Here is a 27,297-nt window from a genome sequence, read left to right as displayed (position 1 = left end):
TGCTCGCTAACACTGGATAATGTCAGTGATTTTATGCATTTCAGACATGAGCATAACACTGTTTTTAACTTTTTTTCAGGGAATTTCAAGAGAAGTTTTTTTTTTTTTTTTTTTTTTTTTTTAAAGACATCTTCCTTAGTTTTCATCCCCTACTGTGCATTGCCTTAGCAGGAGTTGAGCACATGACGTAGCCTGTGGCCTACTCCTGCCTTCCAAGCAATTCATGTGTATGGATTGGCACATACTTTTTTTTGCCTGTACGAAACTCGCGAGTCTGCTCTGACTTGCGAGTCGGGGAGAAAATGGTGTTCGAGTCTGGTACTTCAAGTGGTCATTTGCAAGCTACCACGTCTGCTCCAAATTGTGTGGCAAAAATGGAAATTTTTTTTCCCCAGGAGAGCCTTATCTTTTTTTTTTGGTGCACTTCACCATTGCCCGAAGCATGGTCATCTTTGGGTTTGGCCCACATAGCTTGGATTTTTTTTTTCACAGCACAAAACTAGTGACCCAACACTGACTCATAAATTTCCAAATATCCAAATAAATAAATAAATAAACCCGTAACCCTGCCCATCATGTTGTGTAAAAAAAATAATGTGAGAGACATGATTTGCGAGTCATGAGTTGTGATTTTTGAAACAGCTAAGATATACAAAAGTGCTAACACTTTAAATACCACCGCCACCTTTTTTAAATAAGGACACCTCAAACTACAAAATTTATTTACACCAAATCATAAAAAACACACCTTCTGAATAAAGTTCTACTTTCATTCCAAGTATGGTGTGTATCCGTAGGGCGTTTTTGACTATGTTTCAGCTAAATTTTGTACGGGAGCTAAAGTGCAAAATTATGAATTTTGCAGATTCCTCTCATTCCGCTCCTCCTCCTCCTTATCCTCCCAGCTGCAAGGGCAAAAGTTGTAGGCAAATCAGTAAACGCCTTTTCATTTGAAATTCAGTTTCCAATATAAGTGCACAGTGGCCACAGCACCTTGTAAGACACACAGGGCCTTGCAGTTGCCCTCTTCATGCATTCAGCTGCTGTTTTCACAGTTTTGCTGTCGGCCACCCCATAGTACAGCATGGGGCGCAGATTAAGTAAGCCGACTCAGCCATTCGCTAGCTTGACTGTGATTGACAGCCGCCTGCTCTTGCACAATGTCCACGCAATAAGTGGTTGCTTTCAGTACCAGGGACTACCAGTGCAGTGTGTGCTTTGACCTAAAAATATACATGTATAATTTGGCTTTTACACAGTGCTTGTTTTCATACGATGTATGTTGTCATACAAAAACAATTCGCAAACAAATTGAGCATTGGCAAAGCCAAAATGTCATCCGCCAGTTCTCGCCCTAGTGACTTGGCCAATAGTTGTTTGCCCTTGCCACTCTAAACTCAGCCTTTCACTCACCGAATAATGGGGCCTGGGAAGTGGGGTTAGGTGAACACAGGACAGATTTGTTTTTTTGGCTCAGAAGTCTCACTTTCAGCTCATTACTCCTCTAAAACAAATACTGTCCTTTCCTCTCTCTGACCATTAAATAGTATTTAAGAAAGCCTCTTCATCAACAACGCTCACGGTCTACAGCTTCTTAAATTCTAAAGTCCCAATGTGTATTTACCTAAGACATTCTGCACAAGGTTCTCTGCCCTCTGGATGCTGTTAAATATACAAGGCCATTGCTGCGGGAGCTCTCAAGGGTGCTCTAATAACTCGGAATGTTAAGTGGCAGAGAGAGTTAAGGAATGTAAGTACCTATACCCCTGATTGCAATTAGAAAAGACACTTGTGAAAGCTCTGTGGGGCATACCAAGCACTATGTCTCGAGGTGGGCTGTCACTGCGTCACCCGGCTCCTAAAATATCCAGTAAAAAAGTATGTTCCTATTCATTCTCTTAACAGGACACATGATACTGCCGGGTCACAAGGGCTGATTAAAAAATCATGGAGCTTTTGGGAGATATGATGGGTGATGGCTTTGGATCTGGCATTAAATATATTAATGTTGACGACCCATGTATGGAACATTTAACAATTGTTCAAATCTTCTGAAGTTCAAGCCTAGCATTTTCTGATCTTCCATAATAAAGATACTGACAAATTGGTTCGGTCGGATAAGATACTTCTGCAGAGATCTATGCAGAATTCACCCAAACTTCGATCCTTGAAAGGCAGTGCCATAAAATGGTGACTATTGCAAATACTACTAATGCATTTCTACGGATAAATGTATGTTTTACGATGTCCTGTATTAAGATTGCAATTTTAGAAGTTTAAAACCTCCAGTGGAAGGTCTAGGATTTGGAGTATTTCGATTTTAGAAATCGCAAAAGACTAAAAGAAGAGGGGAAATCCAGCAACTCTGCGAAAGGCAGTCAAATGATGCTCTGCATACTCTCGTTTGCTGGGTTATCTGAAAGGTGAGAGGTGACGCTTAAGCTTTTCGAGTGGGCAGGCCATGCTGGTAATGGTTATTTACTTTTCGTTACTTGGGTGATAGCTGGCAGGGGGCAGGTATATTCTAAAGACCCCAGTCCAATTGTAGTTTCTCTTTTTTCTGAATATGTTACTGTCTTTCTGCCACTAATACCCTCTCTTCCTGTAAATGGATGTGTAAAAAGGAGACTCAATCAATCAATTTATAAAGCGTGCTACTCACCCGTCAGGGTCTCAAGGTGCTGGGGGATGGGGAGCTATTGGTCGAATAGCCATGTCTTGAGGCGTTTTCTGAAGGCCAGGAGGTCTTGGATCTGGCGTAGTTGGAGCGATAGGGAGTTTCAGGTCTTGGCGGCGAGGTGAGAGAAGGATCTTCCTCCGGTGGTGGTGCGGCGGATACGGGGGACGGATGCGAGGGCGAGGCTGGTGGACGGGGGTGTGGAAGGTGAGTCTGTCGTTGAGGTAGGCTGGACCCTGTGTTGTGGAGGGCTTTGTGTGCGTGGCTCAGTGGTTTGAAGGTAATCCTCTTCGATATGGGTAGCCAGTGTAGGTTTCTGAGGTGGGCAGAGATGTGGTTGCGGCGCAGGACGTCAAGGATGAGTCGGGCGGAGGCGTTTTGGATACGTTGCATTTTCTTTTGTAGTTTGGTTGTGGTTCCTGCGTAGAGTGCGTTGCCGAAGTCCAGTCGGCTGCTGACTAGGGCGTGGGTGACAGTTTTTCTGGTTTCGACGGGACTCTGACCTGTGGCTCAATGATGTGTAAGTCGAGCGGAGTGAGTTCAGGTGTTCTGTTCGCTTCGGCTCTACAATCCTTCCTTTATCTCCCTGTCCTCTCGGTAGGTTGCCTTGCACCGGTTGGTGCAGACTCGGTTACGTGCACCTTACATCGATAATGCCAAAGGCATTTCACTACTCTTCTGACCTTTGTAATGGACTTTTGGGTCCAGAGAAGTTCTGCTTGTGATGAAACTTACCTTTGTGACCACCTTGCTCACAAAGGTGTTCTGCTGATGACTCCAGTGTTGTGCACCTTCTCACTCCCCAGACAGACGTCGCCTAAGATTTTTTTTTATCATGGTCTCCATCACTGTGTTCTAGCCAGGGTACCCTAGGTGACACTAGAGCATATGCCTCACATAGCTTTCCAGAGAGCCATTTGTTTACATACCTGTGGAGAGCCATGTTGACCTGGAATTTTGCAATGGAGAACCGGTCTTCTGCCTGATGTGACAGAATCTCCCAACATCTCTTTTTCGAACCCATGCTAATAATTTATTTATTTAGTGAAACCCAGGACCCATGCATCTTGTCAGGAATGTCTCAAGTAACCAGCCCTTAGTGTCCCAAAGGGGGCCTCGCCTGCTAGTTCGGACAGTTCCCATCAGAAGCAGGACCACTACTGATTTGCATAACGCAGTCGTCTAAAGTGGCACAGTTGGGGGGAGGGCACGACGGTTGGCATGCTACTCAGAGAAGCTGCCAGTGGTTTAGTCACCTTTCTGTGTTTAGCATCTAATGTGCCTTGCACCTGAGCCATAATTGATGAAGAGCTCTCTGTTCCTATAGGAGAGGAGATTGTCCAAGGGACATGACACATTCACTAGCGCATGCTCTCCCAGGCTCGACCTAAAAGCAGTGACATCCTAGCCCAGAGAGACAGAGCTTTGCATCATTAAGCAATTGAGCATCCAATGCTAATCCCTCCTGAAATGTCCCTAATAATTATCAATTTTTTGTTTATTCTTATGGACACAGCACTTGAAACTGCATACGCGTGAAACTTCAGATAACGGTACTAACAAGTGCCTGGTTTTCTTATGAGAAATGCATAAAAGGACCTTGAGAAAAGATACAACTGGGAGACCGGTGCACATCAGCGGCGAGAGAACCACGCATATTAATATAACGTGTACATGCAAAATGGCGGCGGCTTAATCAACACGGCGAATGCAATACTGATGTATTCTAAAACAGCAAAAACACACCCACAAGGTGTTTGGTTAATCACCAACCCCCTCAGGACTCCACCTTGGAAGTGTTGTATGACTGGCCAACTGTTCCATTGTCCCTGATTAGAATATTCATTATGAGATCTATCCAAAGGTTTACCCAAACGCTTCTCCAGCGGTGCGTTGGTTACATAGGTAGCGTTCCTAAATGTATGCCGCCACATTCTGCAACATGTATTTATATTGTAATACAACAAAGTAGCTTTAGAGATACTGTATCATTATTTTGTATAAGCAACTCTGGTCTCTTCTGCTTCGTCGTGTGATTATGACCCAATAAACTTGCATTGCTGTGGACCACTGCCTTCGGAACTTGTCTAACATTTCCAATTTCTGTAGGTGTGGCCACCAATCCTATGGCTCCATCCCTGTTTTCTCTCTTTGTAATCCGGTTTATCTAGAAAGGAAGCATCTTCAGTGCAATTTGCGCCGTAACTAATGAGGAATTACTCTAAAATACCTTGATTGACTTCTTGGTAAGGAACTGACTGTCTCCTAGCCTGCCTCTCCAAAGTTTTGTCTGAAATACTCATTGACTGTCCGATTTGGGGCAATGCCTGCTCCACTGCCCCCGCACCCATAAATAGTTTTTTTGCAGTTTGTAGAGTCTTGTGCCGTAGACTGGAACTAGCGCACCCAACAGGTCCAATAAGCCAGCAGGATGAGGATGCTCATCTGAGGATTCTGGAACAAGATGGCACCAGCTGAATCCATCACAAGTGGGTGGGTTGCAGGTGCCTCTTGACTTCCTAGAGCTTGGAGATCGGAATAGCTCACTCTTTGGTCTTATAAAAATTGGTACTTAGCTTTGTAGTGTACGTGCTTCGTCGGGGTCCGAGTCGCGCACATCGGCACCAAAGAAGCATCATTGTAACGACCCAGATCTGCCTACATTTTCTTATTTGAGGCTGAAACAATGTAACGGCTGTTCAAATCTGCAGCACTGAATATTGTGTGGAAAACACATTTCTCAATTTCCAACATCTTTAGGGCATTTTGAAAATTCCCCCCAGATTTTGCCTTAGCTTGAATTGCTAGGTCAAGAGCACAAGGGCAGAAACAGGAGAGGAACAACAGGAGTTGTAAGTGAGTTAATTACACTCTTGAAGAGTCGAGAAATGTCTTCTAACAAATAACTTATTTGTGCCACCGTGAAGACAAACACGCTAGGAAAACAAGGCAGGCAGAAGGATGCAACTCAATTCATACAAGCAATTCTCAACCTGAACATGCTTGTAAAGTCCAGGGCTCCAGCCACCTGGAAGGATAAAAAACTTACATTGACATGAACAAAACAGATGATCAAGAGCTGCAGTGAATAATATATTTTTTTTTAAAGCCAGGAGCACTGCTAACACCGAGGTCATACTTACTGTATTCTTGCCACAGATCACACGCAAGCATAGCTGAGCAATAGTGAGTCTTTGCAGTTAAGTTGTCCAACTTCATCCATTCTCTCCAGACTCTCTCTCCAGGCTGAAAGCAACACAATATTGTGTGTCTTTAGGGGCATAAACGCTCAAAGGAAGGCCCAGACCAGGTATTTTACAATTCGAAGATTTGCTCTTCAAACATACGGCAGCTAGACTCTCTCGTTAACCTCAACACGCCTGCCAATCAGGTAAGTCTGGATCTATTTATTATAGTTTGGAACTTGGATCCCAACAGATCGTATCAGGATTCTTCCAATCCCACCTCTCCACTGCCACCACCGTGGCGAACATTGAACCCGAGGACCATGGCTGATGGGTTTGGTGGGGACAGAGACCTTGACTTCAGGAGATGGAGATGGGATGTGAAGGGAATGCTGGACTGAGCAGAGATGCACACAAGCTTGGACGATATTTTGAAAGGTTGGAGAATTGTGAAAAGGAGGCCCTTCATATGTCAGTTGACTGGATTATCAATCTGCTTGTTTCATTATTAGTGGCATTACATTGCAAAACATCATATGCACTGGGGAATTTGTTTTTTCCGTATTTTTCTCCGCAAAAATGAAAAAAACACAGATTTTCCCGTGTTCCTGTAGATTGGAAATGCCTTTACCAGTAATCCACCCCACATTCCATTTTACAATCTGCATCTCAACCTGGGCCTGTGTTTTTTTAATATTGGCGGCAAAGGAGACCTTGCCTTGCACAGGCTGTGTAATGTTTCTGGAACTATTATGCCAAATCTAAACATGGTCCCAGCCCCATCAATGAACATGTAAACATTTCCGAATGGGGCAGGCGAAGAAACACGTGAGTATATGCAGGTTGGGAAATTCTAAATGCAATATAAAAATTCTGAAATAGTAGCGCCTTGAAGCTGTGGGTGGCAGCCAGGTTCTATGCTATTCCAGGCACGCAGCTGCCACTGAACTGCTCTCACAGTCTGCCTGCAAAGGCGCTCGTTGACACGTATCCGCTGTGAGATGCGCCGCAGTCAGTCTGCAGAAGAGACGAACGTCCCTTCCGTTGTCTGCTTTCACTCGTGGAGCAGAAATGATTCACAATCAGGACCAGGGGAGAGAAGCCAAAGGCAGTAAATTAGATGAATGCGTTTATTTGTAGCTCACTCGCAGCCTGTAACAAGCACAAAGACACAGCTGCACCCCTCCGGAATTACAGAAAATTGAAGTAATTACCTCCATTTTGAGAAGATGCCATTTAAATTTTTGCCACATGAGCAAGGCTTGTGCATTTCTTTATCTGTGGTTTATATAGCTCTGTCTAGCTGCCAGGGTGTCAGAGGGCTTTACCGCGAGGAAGCAACACATGCCAAGTACAAATCAGTAAGAACGAAGTGCAATATATTTATTTCTTTTAACAAGGATGTAAGAGCATTTATTCAAAAAAAAAAATCAAAGCACTTAGACATTTATAGAAGGATGCGCGTAGTTATACTGGGATGCAGATTTTCTATAGGCATCAGTTTATTTTCTAGATTTAGTATTATTGTGTCGGGCGTGACATTGAGAGATTGATCTTTAAAGGAATTTCAGAAGCACGCCCTATCTAGATGTGCAGTGACTTGTGTGATTTTAAGTCAATGACTATTAGTCTAGAAGTTGTTCTGGAGTGTCCTTTGAATTCTTTTAATAACGTGTTGGAATTGAGTTTCGGATACTTAGGGGCATTCAAAGCAGGACTTGATTGGCAACTTTCTAGAAAAGTTTCCCATCCCAAGAAGTGATTTTTCTTCTGTAGGTTCTCACCCTCCAGATCTAATTATTTTACTGTTTAAGTGTTCTGCGGTGCCCAGGTGTAGTGGCTGAAGGGTGATACTTGCTGCCTCCTTTGTGATGCCAACCTCTGGGGGAAGCCGCGTCCAGCTTGTGAGCACCAGAGCGATGTGGGGAAAGTCTTCATTGCTGAGAGTAGTCCGGCAGCTTAGCGTACTGCGTTGAGTCGTCTTTCTCCAGCCAGCTGATGTTTCCTCAATCCTCCTAAGGCTGAGCGGACCAGGAGGTTGTAATGGGCAGCGTTCGGTCTCTGGGAAGACGTTCAGGGATAGTTTGAGCAAAAGGTTGTCCTTTCTTTTGTAAACTTCGCACTTGTATAGCGCACTACTCACCCGTTCGGGTCTCAAGGCGCTGGACATACTGCTGTGGAACCCCTCCTGGCTTTTCCCTGTGAGGCACCCACTCCTGGACAGCCCCATGGTGAAACCAGGCATCCAAGGCTGTGAGGGCCTTTGTGGAGATTAAGCAAGCTATTGCCCAGGGTTAAGTGGGACCCATTAATTAGATTAGGCACCAAGGCGCAAATTATCTGGTCCAAGGGAATTGAGCCCAAGACCCGCCGAGGTAGGAATTGAACCCTGGTCCCGGGCCATATCTCTACATCAGGATCTGCCCCTCTAACCATTGTGCCACTCGTCTTCTGATATAAGATGAGAGACAGAATGGAATGGGACAGAGGCTGAAAATTCCTCCCATCTCTGGGCTGAAAGGGAGCCACTGTTGCCTTTGCTTGTTCCATCAGAGTGATTTCAGAGTGAGCTGCTGCTCAACACTAAAGGGTATCTCTGATCCTAGGCATGGCCCACTTTGTTGTACCAGCTGAACTGTTGCTACAGAGTTAGTACAAACCATCTTACATCCTGAAAGGCGTTGGAGATCTGTGGCACCCATCAAACCGCCCGTCTGCCGAGTGCTGTCCAATCCCAGGGTGAATCACCACTACAGACCTGCTGTCCATATTCTCTGCACACAAACACAGCAAATTCTCTTTCAATCTCATATACATAACATCAGTATCCAGAACAAATGTCACCTCTTAAGATCCAAGACTAAAAACAAGTTTGTCTCCTTCCGAGTTTTTATATATCCTTGTCGCGGGGACACTGACTCTTACAAACTGACCACTTTCTTGGATCTCATTCTCACCTGCTGCGCAGGATGCAGTGTAATCCATCACTTGTATGGAAGGTGTTGCTGTACAATTGCTCCAGACTGCAGTAATCAGCTGCTTTGATTCACACTGTCAGCGAAGATGGACGACCCCCAGTGGGGTGGAGACACCGAGCCCGGGGTGATTTAACAACATTTGTAGGCAGTGGAACCTGAACATGATTAAGTGGATCACTTACGAAGGCAGGGATGTGTATAAAACATTTCTTGGAAACATTTCCCAGAGCAATCTATGGCTGTTCACAGTACTTTGTGGTAAAGCTAAATTGTTGAAATCCACAGTCTACATGTGTACTCGAGGTGAGAGGTTGGACAGGACAAGAACGTCATTGTGTCAGTCTCCTTTTACAATAGCTGTGTGTGCTTGCCAGACTCAGCATCCACACCTGCCCATCGAAGGTTGTCTTTGTGGTTGAACTGTTGGGGATCAGGGAGCACAGAGCAGGGGTGCCTTTGGAGATTTTACATGCTTCCTCAAATGCACATAATTCTGAGTCTGGGTCTCTCTCTCCTTTCGTTCTTTCGTTCTTTGTTTCTTTCTTTTTTTCTCTCTTTTTCTCTTTCTTTCTCTTTCTTTCTTTCTCTTTCTTTTCCTTCTTTCTCTTTCTTTTCCTTCTTTCTCTTTCTTTTCTTTCTTTCTCTTTCTTTTCTTTCTTTCTCTTTTTTCTTTCTTTCTTTCTCTTTTTCTTTCTCTTTTTCTTTCTTTCTTTCTTTCTTTCTCTTTCTTTCTTTCTTTCTTTCTTTCTTTCTTTCTTTCTTTCTTTCTTTCCTTCTTTCTTTCTTTCTCTTTTTTCTTTCTTTCTTTTTTCTTTTCTCTCTTTTTTCTTTCGTTCTTTCTCTTTCTTTTTTCTTTCTTTCTTTCTTTCTTTTTTCTTTCTCTTTCTTTTTTCTTTCGCTTTCTTTCTCTTTCTTTTTTCTTTCTTTCTTTCTCTTTCTTTCTTTCTTTCCTTCTCTTTCTTTCTCTTTCTTTCTTTCTCTTTCTTTTATTTCTTTTCTTTCTTTTATTTCTTTTCTTTCTTTCTCTTTTTTCTTGCTTTCTTTCTTTCTCTTTCTTTCTCTTTCTTTTTTCTTTCTCTTTCTTTCTTTTCTCTTTCTTTCTTTTCTCTTTCTTTCTTTTCTCTTTCTTTCTTTTCTCTTTCTTTCTTTCTTTCCTTCTCTTTCTTTCTCTTTCTTTCTTTCTCTTTCTTTCTCTTTCTTTTCTTTCTTTCTTTCTCTTTCTTTCTTTCTTTCTTTCTTTCTTTCTTTCCTTCTTTCTTTCCTTCTTTCTTTCTTTTCTTTCTTTCTTTCTTTCTTTCTTTCTTTCTTTCTTTCTCTTTCTTTCTTTCTCTTTCTTTTTTTCTTTCTTTCTTTCTTTTTTTCTTTCTTTCTTTTTTCTTTCTTTCTTTCTTTTTTCTTTCTCTTTTTTCTTTCTTTCTCTTTTTTCTTTCTTTTTTCTTTCTCTTTTTTCTTTCTTTCTCTTTTTTCTTTCTCTTTTTTCTTTCTTTCTCTTTTTCTTTCTTTTTCTTTCTTTCTTTCTCTTTTTTCTTTCTTTCTCTTTTTCTTTCTTTTTCTTTCTTTCTTTTTTCTTTCTTTCTCTCTTTTTTCTTTCTTTCTTTCTCTTTCTTTTTTCTCTCTTTCCTTCTCTTTCTTTCTTTCCTTCTCTTTCTTTTTTCTCTCTTTCCTTCTCTTTCTTTCTTTCCTTCTCTTTCTTTCTTTCCTTCTCTTTCTTTCTTTCCTTCTCTTTCTTTCCTTCTCTTTCTTTCCTTCTCTTTCTTTCCTTCTCTTTCTTTCCTTCTCTTTTCTTTCCTTCTCTTTCCTTCTCTTTTCTTTCCTTCTCTTTTCTTTCCTTCTCTTTCCTTCTCTTTCTTTCCTTCTCTTTTCTTTTTTTCTTTCTTTTTTTCTTCTTTTTTTTCTTCTTTTTTCTATTCTATTTTTTCTCGTTTTCTTTCCCTTTCTCTTTTTCTCTTCTCTTTTCTTTTCGTTTTTCTTTCTTTCTCTCTTTGTGTTTCTCTTTTTTGCTCTTTTTTTTCTTTCGAACTGATTTATTGCAGCATGGGCACTTCCATTGTGAGGCGCTGCACCTGGAGCATTGTGGTTTTTAAGGCAGAATATAGAATCAAGGATATAGTGGGTGAGGGCAAATAAGGGCCAATTCACAAAACACTTGTGTGTTAAGTAGTACTCCTGCAGCATCCCTCCACATACTCTTAAATCCCTTTGTGAATGAGCCTTAAAATTACCAGAATAGATGTCACCCTAAATTGTTTGCATATTACGCGCACAAAGTGTGCTAAGCGTGGCCACATACCCACAGGCATTCTTTTCAAGGTGTGTGTTCTGTCTTAATGTCTAATGCTAGCCCCATGCAATCCGTGTAACTTCTATTCAGTTACAAAGAGAATATAAACATGCTTTGGCAAAGGCAGAGTATGGCTTATAAATGCAAGTCCTCTTCAGCCGCTGATGGGTGGAGTCACTCATTGAGTCATACTACCACACACACACACACACACACACACACACTACCACACATCCTTGTGCTCATGCATCCACTCCTCTACCCACTTATTCATTCTTGCATTCACCCACTTACACAACCACAGCCAAACAACATGTACAGGGTAAATTAAAACAATAAATAATAAAACATGCTGCCACTAAAACACGGCAGGCATAAAGTTAACCATGATAACGAGTGGCTGTCTTCCTGTGATGTTGAACATAGTTTTCATTGATTAAAGTTCCATCCTGGTCGCTACGTTTGAAAGGAACGGGTTGGCCATCTTGGAATGGTAAAACAACAATACATTATGGGAAGTACCTTTCCATTATGGTTGCCTGGTTGGGAACCAGTAACCGCACGGGGTGAGGCACACAGCATATGAAGTGAGCAGCATGCAAGTGGCCTGTTTGCATTGTCTGGGTGCAGTGATATATTCTAAAAAATTAAAATAAAAAGTGGAAGGAATTAAATAAAAGGAGGCCTATAAAAGTGGTACACTCAACGCGTCACCCCAGGAGTGAAATCCAGAAAAGAAAGGAAGTGATTTGATCTTTAAATGTACCGAAACATTATCTGGGCACTGTGATCATTACAAAAGAGTCACAGCTGATTTGTAGCACAATCAAACCATGAATGGAGGTCATGGTTTAATCTTGATGTAGATGACGGTGTTATTATTTTGTGTTTTACTTCTGATTCTGTGAAGTACATGACTAATGGAGGGTGTTCCGGTGACCGGACATTGTCCTAATGCAATTGATTTGTCAATGAACAATTTTAAGAGTTAATATTTATGATATGTCTGTGATTCTTACATGAATAGCATAATTGGGCTTGTGTGATGTTGCTCATTTAATCAAACAATCTGCTTTTGTTGTGGTTGTAATGTGTAAAGTGGGTAATTATTAACTTTAATGATATCCAGGAGGTCACTGTAGAGGTTTTTTGACCCTTTAAGTTTGGTCTGGTAAAAGGCCGGTTTGCAGCTTCTTGCTTATGGTCAGAGTATGCACTTCAATGAATGGCGGTAACTTTTACTGTATGTAGAGAAGGAATAGATGATTATTTAATAATATCATCCATGCAGCTGCACAGTCTTGACAACGTCTGTTGCGTTTAAGGTCGAAGCACATTCAAGAAGCACTGAAAATGAATATCGACCTGAGAGATGATGAACAGGAGTTATGGTCACCTACAAGCTATTTTTTTTAAATGTTTTTTTTAAAAAAATTTATACGAATTGGGATGTGCAATTGGTGTTCTTGTTAAACTTTTCTGTATAAACTGCATCCAAAGTGCTGTTGGTGGACTCTCAGGGTACTTACTACCTTGAGGCTCAGCCAAGCTATTGATGGCCTTCCTGCTCACTTCTAGGTCCTGAAGCAGCACATCCAGGTCCTGTTAACACTAAAATCCAGCTCTCTTCAGTAGCAGTTGAGACCCCTCTTTTGAGCTGCACCCCAGCACATTAACACGGCTCAGCACCCTCTCCCTTTCTCTGTTACCATTGTCCATCCTGAGATGACGTGTTGCGCTGTGCACGTCTGCACGCTCAGAGCTTTGTCTTCGTCTCTCGTCCTCAGAACATTGTGGCAGTGGCAGCGGGGTTCTGCGACGGCCTGAGCTGCGGAGACAACACCAAGGCAGCAGTGATCCGCCTCGGCCTCATGGAGATGATCGCTTTCGCCAAGATCTTCTGCAAGGGCCCGGTGTCTACTGCAACCTTCCTGGAGAGCTGTGGCGTTGCCGACCTCGTTACCACCTGCTACGGCGGTCGCAACCGCAAGGTGTCGGAAGCATTTGTGAAAACTGGAAAGGTATTTGAATTTTAAAATGCAGTTGTTTTTTGTGCCACCCAACAAATACTACACTGGAGCTCACATTCCTTCTCATGTTTAATAGATTTTTCTCTAACTTTTTTCCGTATTTTTTTTGCAACTTTTTAAAACGTTGTTTACGATCAATGGGCAATCCTGGTCAGTTGTTGCAGAACACCTCAAACCCCAACCAGACATCGCACAAAGGGACATTCTAGGATGCTTATTGCTGTTCTTTGATAGTGACGTAAGAGTGGGTAAAGAGTTTTTTTTTTTTTCTCTTCAGTAGTTCGACTTCTTTAAGGTGAATTCATTTTTTTACATCATTTTAGTGCTTTTTTTACATCTATACATGCCTTGAAATAAAATTAAAATATGTTGCATTCTGCACACACAGTACATTTGAATAAATGCCTCCATTTGTGCTCTCTGTTTTGTGGTTTATGCTCTGTTTATTATTGTGCTTTAGACAGATCCTCACAGTTTTCTCATGAAGACTGCCACAGCCTCTGGGTTATGCAGGCGTGCAGCACAGTCCTCTGTAAATTTTAGGGAATCGTAAAAAACAGTAAGGTACACGAAAAACAAGTCTTTTAGGAGAAAAAGTGAACAAGTTACCGTTTGCTGACTCAGCATTCAGTTAAATTAGTGTGCCCAGCGCTAGTGTGGATGTTTATATTTAGAGGGAATAGCGAACTTTCAGGTGGCAGCACCTGTGTGCCCAACCCAAAAATGAGAGGAGAAAGGGTTGAAGTGAAAGAGGAACCACAGTCACAAGAAAATATGTAAGGTTCCTGCAGGAGGGATGAGCTCAGATGAGAAGTGTGATGATGTGAACAAGAAGTCATTGAGTAAGCTTGGAGGGCTGGAGAGGGCGCTGCCCTTCTTTCTTGTGACTTTATATGAGGGCTAATGAATGTCTCTTTTGTTGGCTAGCAATTGTAACTTAATGCGTTGGGTTCTTTGAGTAGTAGCACTGAAGAATGTTGCATGACCAGTTCATAATAAAGACTGTAACAAAAGTATTTTGAGGCTGTAGGATTCCTGAACATTCACAATCCGAAGTCATGGATTTCCCTCTGCAGGTTATTACAGCTTCATGTAGAATTATGGAAAGAGTATCGTATTCTGATTGTATCCAAAGCCTGTCTGCTTTGTTAGTGCAAATAATGAAGCTGTTTCCAGCCCCCTACCTTCTGGGTTTCTCCTAATGTTGCTGAGTGCCCACAAATCCACTGGAAATTCTCTATTCTGTGTTAGTTTGATAAAAAGTTAATCAAGGTGTACAGAACTGTGCAAGGAAAGCTATCCTAGAGCATGTTGACTTTAAAGAGTAGTAAACATTGTAATGAAATGCTTTATTTGCAAATTTTGATTACTTTTAGGCCATTCTTTTAATCTTTAATAACTGATAAAAACCCAATTAAAAGGAAACAGCCCTCCTCGGTGTAAACATATAAACACCTGCACAGCCATAAACTAAAATGTCAATCAAAGAAAGTAAGGGAAGAGAGGAGTCCTTTTTATTTCTTCCTGAAAGGGCCAACACAATGTTACTTTGTATGGTTGCATCAAAAAAGCTGATCATAGATTAGTCTGCTTGAGTTTTGTTGTCTAAGAGTGACACAAAAATATTGTTTCTTCTTCCTTTTGTTTCCTCCACTATTGTGCTTCGATTAAAGGTGCAATGATTCGAAGCAGGTTTCAAGGTCTCATGTAATTATTTTATACACTATAGAGAAGCTAGGAACACTAAAATCATAGCCAAACTTTCAGCAGTGAATAATTCTTTCACTGATTGGTGAAATGGCTGGCTCATAGGAATCTTGGCCAATACGTAGTATCACATGCACCCAAAGGTACAGAATGGATAAAAGCCTTTGACACATCATACCTAATTTCAACAAGCTAATATTGATAACAGATCAGTTGCCAAACACCTTAGGCTTTAAACATTCAATGCAAGTTGTAGTGACAGGTACTTGTGAACAGTGTTTCCATGCACAAGGGATAGTGGTGAAAACATGGCACAACACTTTTTACAAGACAATTCATAGCTGCAAAGTTTCCCGTTGTTATATGTGATACCTTTGGCTAATCTTGCCTTTCTACCCAGCCTGCTGGGGTTTTTGATCCCATAGATGAAATATTAATAGCAAATGTCCCACAATATGATGTGATGTCTCTTAAAAGGTCAGGGTTGACTTAAAGTGAGACATTTGCAATGGGGACATTTGGCAGCTATAAATGTCTGCACAATAGCAAGACTATCTTATTGTAGTCAGGCAAAGAGTGCAGAAAAAACATTGGCAAGCATCCTTACAGCGTCAAGTTTAAGGTGCATAAGAATGCAGGGCTACACATTAATCTGGTTTAATTCAAAACTTAAAAGGTTTCACAAGGTACTTTGCTGTCGGCCACCACTACAATGTCATAATATTCAGCAAGGAGTATGTGAACGATCCCCAACTGTGTCCAAGAATTTGTATATTATAACATTTAAAAATCGCACCCTTACTTTGTTAATACATCTGTAGTCCTGTAAACTACTCAAGAGTCCTGACAGAGGGAGTGTGAGAGCTAATGAGTTGTGAGAGAGGGTAATGAGATTTGAGCAAGATTGCAGTATAGACGTTCTATGATTTAAACCGTCTACATGCTGTCCATGGGAAGAAACTAAATAGCCTGAATTACTTCTATTTTAAATTAAATATGTGTTTTATCAAAATCACTGCAAAACCAGTATGTTTTTATAAACATTGGAAAAACCCAGTTTTGTCCTTTTTGGAGGTTAGACAGCTGAATAAACACTGATGAGCGCTGATTGCAAAAAGTGTCAAAAACACTGAGAAACACCACTGAATTTTACAAAAATTAAAATGAAAACCTGACAGCCTAATTATATTGCATTTTTTTTCAAGAGCATTGAAGAACTGGAGCAGGAGATGCTCAATGGTCAAAAGCTGCAAGGGCCACAGACATCAGCAGAAGTTTACCGTATCCTTCAGCAGAGGGGCCTGATAGAGAAGTAAGTGCAGTCAGTTCCTTTGAATTCAGTTCCAAAATGTCCCTTTGCTCGTGTTGGTGCACATTTTCAGAATCTTTGATGTGAATTTGTCTTGAGCAAATCGTCCAGCTCTGCTGCAGAGTTTGTCTTCATATTCACACCCATCAAAACTGGTGCAAGAACCAGGGGCAAAGATACTCTTAAACCTCTGCTCAGTTGGCTCCACTTGTCTAAACCTTCCCCGTACAGCCTTATGTGCCCCTCATGCATTGAGTGGTTTGTGTGTGACAAGGAAAGATAAGGCGGTGTTCCACTTGTTTTCTAGCAGTTCCTAGGCGTAAACCTTTTGCCTTGGCACATTGTAGTCCAAATAATGCAAGAACGGTGGGGAGCTTCTACATATTGGAAACTTAACCAAAAGATAAATGCCTCACACTTGTCCCCTCAAAAGAACGGAATGGAGAGCATGCATCAATAATGACTACAGCAAGAAGACATTTAATTTACGCCCCAACTGATCTAGTAAGACTTATTTGGGGAGGAGGGAGGATGTAAATACAAAACACATGTCTCTACAACCCCACAAACATTACCTGAACATCTCAAAGTTAGTGACTCGTGTAGATTTACCACTGTTCTGTCCAGCCATCCAGCACATACCACCCTCCCCAAGGGAGAAATAAAAAACTGCAACATCACAGTCCTCAAACAAAGACTCTTAAGTTTTGAGAACGGGCCGTTCACTACCTTTTGCCTTAACACAATCCAAAAAGTCCCAGGCAGCTTTTACTCTGAGAAACAGATGAATATACTGTAAGACTTGTAGGGATACATCACTTCCAGGCTCAATTGCACAAAGTCCCACCCCCTCTTTGAATTATTCTCTCTTTCTTTCTGCTCGGATCTGGAAAACTGAGACCTTTGGTCCCCATAAACAAGATGTTTTTATAAGAAACATAGGGTCTGATTTAGAGTTGGCAGACGGGTATCCCGTGTTAGACCTGGCATCCTTGGTGTGGTCTCTCCTGTCTTGTTGCCTCTGCTTCCTATGTTCTGACTGTGTGCTGGACTTATGTTTTTGTTGGTTTTGGTACTATGGGCACTTTACCACTGCTGACCAGTGCTAAAGCGTAAGTGCTCCTTGTGTAAATTGTAGGTATGATTGGCTTTTCCTTGATTGGCCAATTTGATTTACTAGTACGTCTCCAGTAAAGTGCACTAGAGGTGCCCAGGGCCTGTAAATCAAATGCTTCTAGTGGGCCTGCAGCACTGGTTGTGCCACCCACATGAGTAGCCCTGTAAACATGGCTCAGACCTGCCACTGCAGTGTCTGTGTGTGCAGTTTTAAACTACCAGTTCGACCTGGCAAGTGTACCCACTTGCCAGGCCCAAACCTTCCCTTTTGGTACATGTAAGGCACCCCTAAGGTAGGCCCTAGGGAGCCCCATGGACGGGATGCAGTGTATGTTAAAGGTGGGACATGTACTGATGTGTTTTACATGTCTTAACAGTGAAATACTGCCAAATTCGTTTTTTCACTATTACAAGGCCTATCTCTCTCATAGGTTAACATTGGGGCTGCCTTTAAATAGCTTTTAAGTGCAGTTGCCCTTTGGGAGCAGATGGAGATCTGGAGTTTGGTGTCTCTGAACTCACAATTTTAAAATTCAACCTTTGGTAAAGTTGGTTTTTAAATTGTCAGTTTGAAAATGCCACTTTTAGAAATTGGCTTTTTCTTGCTTAAACCATTCTGTGACTCTGCCTGCTTGTGTATTTCCTGTTTGGGTCAGACTGACAGTTGGGCTGTTTGTGATTCTCTACTAGACAGTGATGCAAAGGGAGCTGGGGTGTAGCCTGCATATCCTGATGGTCCATCTGAGCTAGAGTGGAGGGAGGAGTGGTCACTTACACCTGAATAGGCTATGCCTGCCCTCGCACAATGTAGCCTTCAACACCTGGGTGCGAGTCTGGAGCCATGCCTGGCAAGGCAGGGTCTTGTGAACAACAGAGACTCTCCTTTGAAGTTTGCCAACTTCAAAGGCAGAAAGGGATATAAGTAGTGGACCCAAAACCCCAGATTTTTAGATTGCTTTTGGACTCGAGAGGACCTTCTGCCAAGGAGAAGAACTCAAGAGCTGGAGGAGGAGTATTGGCTCTTTGCCTGTGACTGTGCTTTGTTGGGTTGGCCTGCAGTTGCTGCTTCTGCCTGAAAGAGGTCAAAGACTTGACTTTGTGGTATATTCCTGCTTATGAAGTGTCTCCAGGTGCTTGGGCTGAGCTAGCCTCCTGTTTTGAAGTCTCAGGGCCATCAGAATTCCCTCTGCCAGCACCTGGACTCCCTGCTGAGACTCCTACCCTGCCAAGTGGTTCCCTCTCCAGTCCCTGGGCCCTTGAAAGGTGAAGCTAGTAGAACCAGGACTGAAATCCATGCACAGGAGCCATGCAGGGCAAATTTTTATGCATCACCTGCAACGCAGCTGTAAACCTGATGCACCTCCTGCTTCACAGCTGAAAAATAGATGCATCACCTGCATCGCGGCTGGAGAAATGACACCCGCTTGCGGCAGCTGAAAACGACGCATACCCCATGCAGCTTGGATTTTCGTCATCGTGCGGCCTTATTTCGCACGCTACATCGCTGGGTGCCAAAATCAACGTGAGCCTGCGCTGACCCGAGGTACCCATCCAGAAATCGACGCATCACTCTTTTGCGGGAGAGAAAAACTACACATCACCTACCCAACCGGAGAAGAAACTCCTCACTGCCTCACTTACGAGTAAGGATTCGACACATCACTGACTCTTCCGATGCACGCGCGCCCTTGTGGCTTTATTTTCAATGCAAACCAAGTACTTTGCCTAACAACAACGTTTTATGGAATAAGGTTCTACTATTTAAAAAAATCATAACTTGTGTATGTTGGATTTTTGTTGTTTTGGGCTTGTTCGATTCAGATACATATTGGCTATTTCTTTTTTTTTTTTTTTACTGGTGTGGTGTCCATTTTGTAGTGTTCTCACTGTATTACTCTGTGTGTTGGTACAAATACTTTACAAATTGCCTTTGAGATAAGCCTGACTGCTTGTGCCAAGCTACTGAGGGGCTGAACAGGGTTTATCTTAAGTGTGTATCTCCTTTGCCCTGACTAGAGTGAGGGTCCCTGCTTGGACAGAGTGCAAACTGACTGTCAACCAGAGGCCCCATTTCTAACATCCCATCCGCCGAATTCGGATGTCCATAGGATATAACTGAAACGTGATGCAGTGGACGGGATATCCGTCTTGTGTGTAATGGAGTAACTTCATATGCCAAGCTCTAAATCAGGCCCATTGTCTTGATGACCATTTATGTCTCGTCACCCATACTGAGTCTGCAATAAACTACCCTTATGGAGGTGCCATATGGCCCAGGTCGGAACCAGAATATTCTCTATAGTATTAAGGTGTCTGTCAGTCAAGAAAGCACTTCAGAATGCAAAGACTTGTTAATCGGTTCAGCTAGGTTTTTACTACCCTTTGGAGCAGGGGGACTCAAAATTGTTAGGTAGGCTGAGTAAACCTTCTTCTCAAGGCACTCCAAAATCGTCTTTGTTGTAGAAAGGAATGTACTGCACATGCCTGGAAATCCGCACACTCTTCACACTCCTGCAAAGCAGAAACCCCAGTCTCAGTTTCCCCACTTTCTGGAGAATTGGGTAATCCCCATTCCAAACTCTCCAAACTGCTTTGTATCTTCTGCAACTGCCCTGCCTGAGATGGTTCTTCCCCCTGTGTGGTTGCTGAGAAGCTCATCTATGGCGGTTATAAAAAGGGATTCTACTTGAAATAGGCACGCTTCATGCCTATCTTTTTTGTTGCAAGAAAGCCTCTTACGACCAGCAGAGCCTTTAGGAGTTGAAGCCATTTCTTTTCCTTCCTCCCTTTTATTTTTTGCCTCCTTAGGCACATGATGTGCATTGGTGATCTTTCTGTCTTAGCAGACCCCATGTTTGTGTTGGTGTGTTTAATTCACTACTTCATTATCAATATCTGTGAGTGTTTGCTGCACTAATTTCTCAGAGAAGCTTTCAGGCCTCTGAAAGGGCAGCTGTTTCTGTGCATCGTCCGTGGAATACATGGACATGTTCATATGCGCGTGCTGCGGCAGTGCTTTCAACCTCCTCCGATCACCCCCATTGAATCAGGACCAGCATATTCCGCTGGCATCTCAGGGCCGATCACAAACCCAATCCGTTTTCTCCAAGTCCACGTCGATGGATCGGGCTGGTTGGCTGGTGTAATTTCTACCAGTCATGGGGGCCAGAAGGCATCTCGTGTGCTGCTAGGTGGGTAGCAATAGTTCCTCTGCTCCAGTAAATAAATAGACCTTGAACTTCCTCCTCTTGAAGTCCTGTCTGTTATGGTTGTCCAAACCGCCCAGAACTAATGTGTGTGCTTTTCATTCTACTTGGGACTCATCTTTTCAGAGTCTTGGGTGCCTTGAAAATTTAGTGTAATTTTGTGCACATTTCATGATCAAAGTATTTGCTTTGCGTGACTAAGATCGAAATAAAAACGTAAAATGTCAAAAGACACTATGGTGATGGTCATCCTCCTAGTCCTTCAGTTTTTTCTCCCCGCAAAATTGTCTCTCCTCTGGATGCAGTGTGAGACGTGTTGTGTGTGTGTACAGCATAAGGTGACAATCACTTTGGAAACAGGTAAAACTGCCCTCGTGTTACTCCCCCTCCCCACCCCTACACATCTACCATGGTTCACGTTTTATTCAACAATCTTCTGCTATAAATCCTTGGGTGCAATAGAAAGTTTTAATGAACTGGTGATTTTAACTATCACTCTTAAAAAAAGAGACATAATACTAAAAAACGTAATTTAAATTTAAAAGGAAATTAGGTTATTAAAGCCATAGAAAACAAGCACAGTGTGAGTGTCCCTACCAGTGCTATGATTGGGAGGTTCTGGGCCCATTGTGAAAAATCATGAGATTTGTTCAAGATAACTAACCAAATAACAGATCATACTGATGCTTCAACAAATTAAACAAAGTTGGGTTTTTTAAACATGAGGAATCAGCATACTCTACCAGTTGTTTGTTTGTGTTCAGAAACAGTGCCATTTACAGACAAAACTTAAATTTAATCTAATACAGAGAAATTGAACAGGACAAATCACAGCCTTCACTTGTTATGGGTCCAGAATCCCACTTCCCAACAATTGAATTTTTCATTGAGTTTTTGCAGGTTCTTATCTTCTCTCCAGTGTCTCTGCTGATTTGCTCCGCTCACAATGCTACAGTTTTAGTTGTATTTTCTTTTGCTGTTAAATTTACTTTTTAGCCTCCTTTCAGATTAATTTTCTCTTGAACCTGATACTCTCTTGCGTTGTCCTCTTGGTTCCATGACACAGATACTGCAGCTGAAGAAACAAGTCCCCACATTTTGCTACTTAACTAATGCTTATACCCACGACTTACTGAGAAGAACATTGTGACTCCTAAAAATGCGTAAATATATCTTGACTGCTGTTAATTTAAATTACCCTTTGTTATTCTGTTGGTGTTTGACTAGTCTGCACCTTTAAACAAGGACCAACCATATATAAATCAGTCTTTGAGCAGCCTTGGTAGGTGGCTGTCAGCATGATCCATGGTGTTCTGAGACCATGTAGTGAACAGACCTTTATCTAAGTGATGTTAAGATAGGAATAACCTTTGAGAATCTTTCCACAAAGTCAGCTCATCAAGATGGTTTCACATCGGAGTAATAGTAGAGCTGCTCCTCCTGGATCACCTAGTTCAGTTGGACCTTTAAAGACTGTGATGGGCAGTGCCTGTTGTGCAGCAGAATGTGAGGTTCCTTATTCATCTGAATCTGTGGTTGGCTTCCTCATTTTAGGAACTCGTTAAAGACCTGGTTCTTCGGCTGTTTATTAAAATAGGCCGGCATTCCACTGTAACCAGAAGTTCACCAGCGCCAAGACACCTTGGTATTTGTGTGCTCTATAAAACTATTACTTCCTTCCTTCCTGATCACTGCTTCGTTCAAGACTTATCTTAAGCAGTATTAGAAGTTGCTCTGTTTCTAATGACTGGTTTATAGTGATTTGGAAAATAGAGCTTGCTATTTGGGCAAAACTCTAGTTGGCAAAAGATGATTATCAAGTTAACAAGTATATTCAGCAGATCATTGGTGGTCGCAGCGATAAAGTGTCGAGGGCGTAGAGGGAAGATTGTAGCATTGCGAGTCCATTGATTTGTGTCAACTGCAGGGGCAAGTCGACTACTTCAGATTATCTTTACCTTTGAGGAAATGTATTAATTGGGAGCATTTCTTTGAGACGGTATTTATTATTCTGAAGTTGTGCCTTAGAAAGTTCCTTTGGCACAAAGATGATTTTATTGCGATCACCGTTGCGGTGTCCCAGCCTAATATGATCAACTGGTAAAAAGATGCATTTCTTATCCAGTCAGCATAACAAATGACATTACTGAGGAATTTCAGTTTTGAGAAGTTTTTTATGATGACTACTTCCCTCCATGACCATTGTGAAATTCTCAGGTGCGAAGTGCTCAGCAGTGGCTAACCTATGAAACTGGTAATAGATGGATTCGAAGTCTGCTGAGCGTCGCATTCATGCGAATAAAACTGGAAGAGTCAATTTACTGTTCTTAGCTTAATAATATGCTGGTAGTTGGTATTGTGGGGTTGATCTAAGTAGAGGTCAATATGAAAAACTTGACATGTCAGTAGAACTCTCATGAAGGGATAAAATGGAAAATAGTGGTTTGTTAATATTGAGAACTGAAATGGTATCCACCTCCCTCAGTAATCTCAAACAGTGGTGACTTTTCATGCTAGTCACTGGGGTGGTGGCATCAAATAGTAGGTAACCCCCATGAACTCTGAAGAAGAAACATCTGCATCCTTATCATAACCGGGCATTGTTGACATTTTTAATTGATCCTTCTTAAAAATTTGAGGCTGCACCATGTAATTAAACAGCGACTGTTTTAAGTTACAAGGATTACAGTCTGTATATGAAGAGATGACCAGCTGGAGCGGAGGGGTAGCCATGTACACCCTTAACCACTGAATTGCAAATGCGCATTCAGAAACGACGACTTGCAGCCTGGCGCAGGTAACATTTAAAGACCTACTTTGCAGGAGTGATCAAGTCTTCCATCGTCTTTATTTCCCAAGTATCGCACATCTTTCCAGTTTGCACTTTGCCCCTTTCAGCAGGCATTGCTGGTTTTGATGTGCCAGTACCATTTATTGACTGTATCCTTTTGCACTGTAGAAGACATTCCCAGATTCCATTGAGTTATTGCCAATCCCTGTTCCCCTCATCTCAGGGGATCTTGTTGGGGGTTACAGACCCCATTTTCCACCATGCATCAGCTGGCCAATCTATCTGATACACAAATCAGCGTATTGTTTATTTGTTTTCTTCTAGGTTCCCACTGTTCACAGCAGTCTACCAAATCTGCTACGAAGGGAAACCTGTGAAGGAGGTGATCTCCTGCCTGCAGAGCCATCCAGAGCACATTTGAACACTCCGGGCAGAACCTGTGGAAATCCGCCTGTCGCCCCGAAGACCAAGCAGGCGGTGGTATCCAAGGTTTTCAGCAGATGAGTCAAGGCAGCAATAGCAGCAAGGCGACTGCTTGGAAACTAGGGCAACTGGGCCATTAAACATATATCATGCTATTAACCTACATGAAAACATACACTCCTGTTACAAGTATGTACCTGCGTAAATCGATGCATTGACCACTCCCCATTGTAAACACATCTGCCTTCTTTGCATCCCAAACCAGCAGCCTTTATTTTCTGTGATCGCCCCTAAAACAATGCTCAAAGTCCACTTTCTTGGGACCTTTTTTAAATGTTCGAACCTTTCATTGGAAACATTTTATTGGGTTTTGAGCGATAGTGTGATATATAATTTATCCAGAATGATTCTGATATCATTCTGGCATCACACTGAGGCAAGTCGGCATTGAAACTTTTGAGCGTGTTGTATGTTTTAATACCATGCACATTTTTCTGAGTTCTATCATTTTCTGCATTTTTTTGGAATGCTTGTTTGATTAAACATGGCGCCTGCACGTGGAAGGGGATTTCCCATTCGTCTTCAGACATTTTGGACTTCACTTGCCCCCGCGCAGGTCTAACATCCGGCCCTGTGTCTTCGCCTCGTTCACTGTATTTCCTTTGCTAAAAGAACATTATCATTGCAGGGGTTGAAGACTCTGTGCTTTCTGAGTGTTTTTCTTTCCATGATAACGTTATCCTACCTCGTCCTACACGCGTTCCATTTGTATCCTTCCCTTATGTAGTGCCAGTTGAACCCATGCAGGAAGACTTCTGTCACAAAGTTTTACAAAACTTTTATTGCTCGCAAGGGAATTTGAAAACGAAAAAAATGTTTAAAATTAGCTCTCCTGAATTATTTTCCAGCTGGACTAGAGTTGCACACAACAATATTTTAAAGTGATTTTTTGTGTCATTTAGGGGTTTATAGAGTTTGGGTTGAGTTCTGCATTGTGTGTTTTTAAAACAAAAAAAGTATTGCTGTTGTATGGATAGGTCAGCAAGTAAACAATAAGTGCACTTTTACCAGCTGTGTAGCTTACATTCAAAAGGTAATTTTCATGTTTTTCCTAAATCATGTAAGAAACTTTAGCGAACTGTTGTTTTCACAAATTATGCATCGGTGTTCGATAGATCACTGGTATTTAAAGGACTTTGGGGCTTATGTGCATTATGAATAAGTAATAAAAAAGCCATTCCCCTCAAATCCTATTTCCCTTTGGATTAATGTGTGCATTATTTCTGTAACCAGCTCAGGTGCTTAGCCTGGTTATGTGTGTGCAAAATTACAATTTCACCATCAAATGTTTGAAGTTACCAACACCCCACTGCAGTTGACTGCAGAGTTTGACAGCTTCGCAAAACTTTGCCTGTGCATTACATTTGTGATGGGGGCCATGGGAGATGTTTTTTTTTGGGGGGGGGGGAAGCACTTCCTGCAAAAAACACATTATTGGAGAAATTGTATTCCAAAAAGCAGATTTGTGCGATGGTTTTCTCTTATAAAAGGTACTTTGGCCAAATGTTGACACCAGCAAATGTTTTTGTATATTTTAAGCACCATAATTTTGGATCAAAGCTACAAATTCTCTATAGGCCATTTCATTTCTGAAATGTCTCATACCGGGGTTATTGACTGAACCATCCTGAAAGCGGTGATTTGAAATATTTTATGCCAGCTTGCAAATATGTTTATACTTCTTATGTAGACTGATAACCTTATGTGACATGGAACATTGAGTGCTTTACTATTTGTTTTTTGGGGTATTGCAAATATTAGTCTTTTTTTTTATTTTTTATTTTTGTTTAATCCATTTTTCACATTCCCCTAAGTTGTTTGGTTTCACAGTTTTCCTCACTTAATTACTACTTACATATGATGGTGTGGCTTACAGGACAGTTTTGACAGCAAGGGATTGTGGGAATGTAAAATCTGTCCTCCACAAACATCTGCATGTAAAGGGACAGCTCTTTTTTAGTATTGTAGAACACTTTACAACTAAGTAGGTAACCCTCTCTCAAGTGGGTGGTGTGTTCTGGGTAAAGGTGCTTTGGTGTGATCTTAAACTGCAGATAAGTCAGAAATTCGGGTAATATTGAGTACATGAACATTGAACAGATCTTCTTTAAATATGACTCAATGAAGATTGACTTGAATGTATCGGAATGGCTTTACCTAGTATATATGTAGTGATGGTGCATCAGTTGCACATGCAATGTCTCTTCCAGTACTGTGTGTTAATATCCTTGTATATCAGGAGCAACCACTCTATATTCACACCCAATATTATTGAACCCAGTTTATTTGGGGCAGCCTGTGTCCCTCTCACGGCCAGTGTCTTCTGTGGTCACCCTTTTTAAATATACTGTATTGTAACTATGATGTGATTACTTGTGTTAAAAATTATCTTTAATAGCAAACTCCTTGTCTTACAGACATACCGCGACCTTCGGCAGAATTGCCAATTGTACTGTAGCATTGAATAAAGTTTTCCGGTCAGGAAGATTGGTGTTGTCTGGGCCTCATTTTTTCCTTCCTTCTGCTACACAGTGGGGATGGGAATGTGGGCCTTGGTTATCTCCACAGTCCTTATGTCTGTCTGTCTGAGGTGTGATGTACACCTGAGTCATAGATTGGAGAAATGGTAAGGGATGCACTGAAGGTCTGCCTGGTGCTAGGTTTTGTTACTGGTTAAAAGACAATCTCTTCTTCCACTGAGCAAATAGCAGAAGGTTTAGCAAAGTGGACAACTGATGTTACTGTAAATGAGTACATTTCCAAGATGGCTGCATTAGTCTAATTTTGTTTGTTACTTTGTGGATATGCCACTTTGTAATACTTATGATTGTGGTACTAACAGAGAGTTCTCTTTAGTTGCTGCCTTTAAGCACCTCCTGTGATAGGCAGTCCATTCCATGCTTCTTAACTTGTTTAACTTGTTTTAGGATAACAATGCTGTGCACATTTAAAAATATTACAAAATAAACTTTTATTTGCATTCACACTTTCTGTTTCGTGATGATTAGAGACGTTCTCAGACAAGCTGCATAAATGCATACAGAAGGTCACAATTGTGGTTTTAAATGTAAAGGAAGCACCATTTGTGGGGAGGGGCACTTCTCAGAAATGTAGAATAGTTTCAAATAATTTATCCCACAATTTACGGCTACTGTGGTCTTGGATTCCCTTTCCCCAACTTCATCTACCCTTCATATATTCTGGGAGTTACCATGCAAAGGTTCCGGTTCTCAGCCGGAAGCGGCAGCCCAGCGGCAGGGGAGACGAGCCGCAGAGTGGGCTCATGCATCACAGCGACAGGGAAGTAAAGTTGCCAGCCATGCTTTCTTTGTGAGCATCATTCCAGCAGCAGGTGAAATGAGCCAGGCAGAGGGTGAAGCACATCTTCAGGGCTACAGAGTAGAAGCCTGGCAAAAGGACAGAGGAATGTTAAAATATTGAGTGTGTGATATGTTATTGCTCTTTTCAGAGAAAATTGAATGTCTGATGATTGACCACACTTTTCAGACGTAAAGTAGTTTTACTCGTGGATCC

General features: G+C 41.9%; 1 protein-coding gene across 2 annotated transcripts in view; it reads left to right on the top strand.

Annotated features, from left to right (window-relative positions):
* Positions 1-26,250, top strand: part of GPD1L (glycerol-3-phosphate dehydrogenase 1 like) — a 78,651-nt gene extending 52,401 nt beyond the window's left edge. For both annotated transcript variants that reach the window (XM_069211996.1, XM_069211997.1), the window contains exons 6-8: positions 12,909-13,142; positions 16,064-16,170; positions 23,605-26,250. In XM_069211996.1, coding sequence (XP_069068097.1) covers positions 12,909-13,142; positions 16,064-16,170; positions 23,605-23,701 — 438 coding nt within the window. In that variant the 3' untranslated portion in view covers positions 23,702-26,250. The remainder of the gene's footprint in view (positions 1-12,908; positions 13,143-16,063; positions 16,171-23,604) is intronic.
* Positions 26,251-27,297: the final 1,047 nt, after the last annotated feature.

This window comes from Pleurodeles waltl, chromosome 10 (genome assembly GCF_031143425.1).
Source record: "Pleurodeles waltl isolate 20211129_DDA chromosome 10, aPleWal1.hap1.20221129, whole genome shotgun sequence".
Classification (NCBI taxonomy): Eukaryota; Metazoa; Chordata; class Amphibia; order Caudata; family Salamandridae; genus Pleurodeles; species Pleurodeles waltl.
Note: the sequence above shows the minus strand (reverse complement) of the source record. Positions and strands in the feature narration are given on the sequence as shown.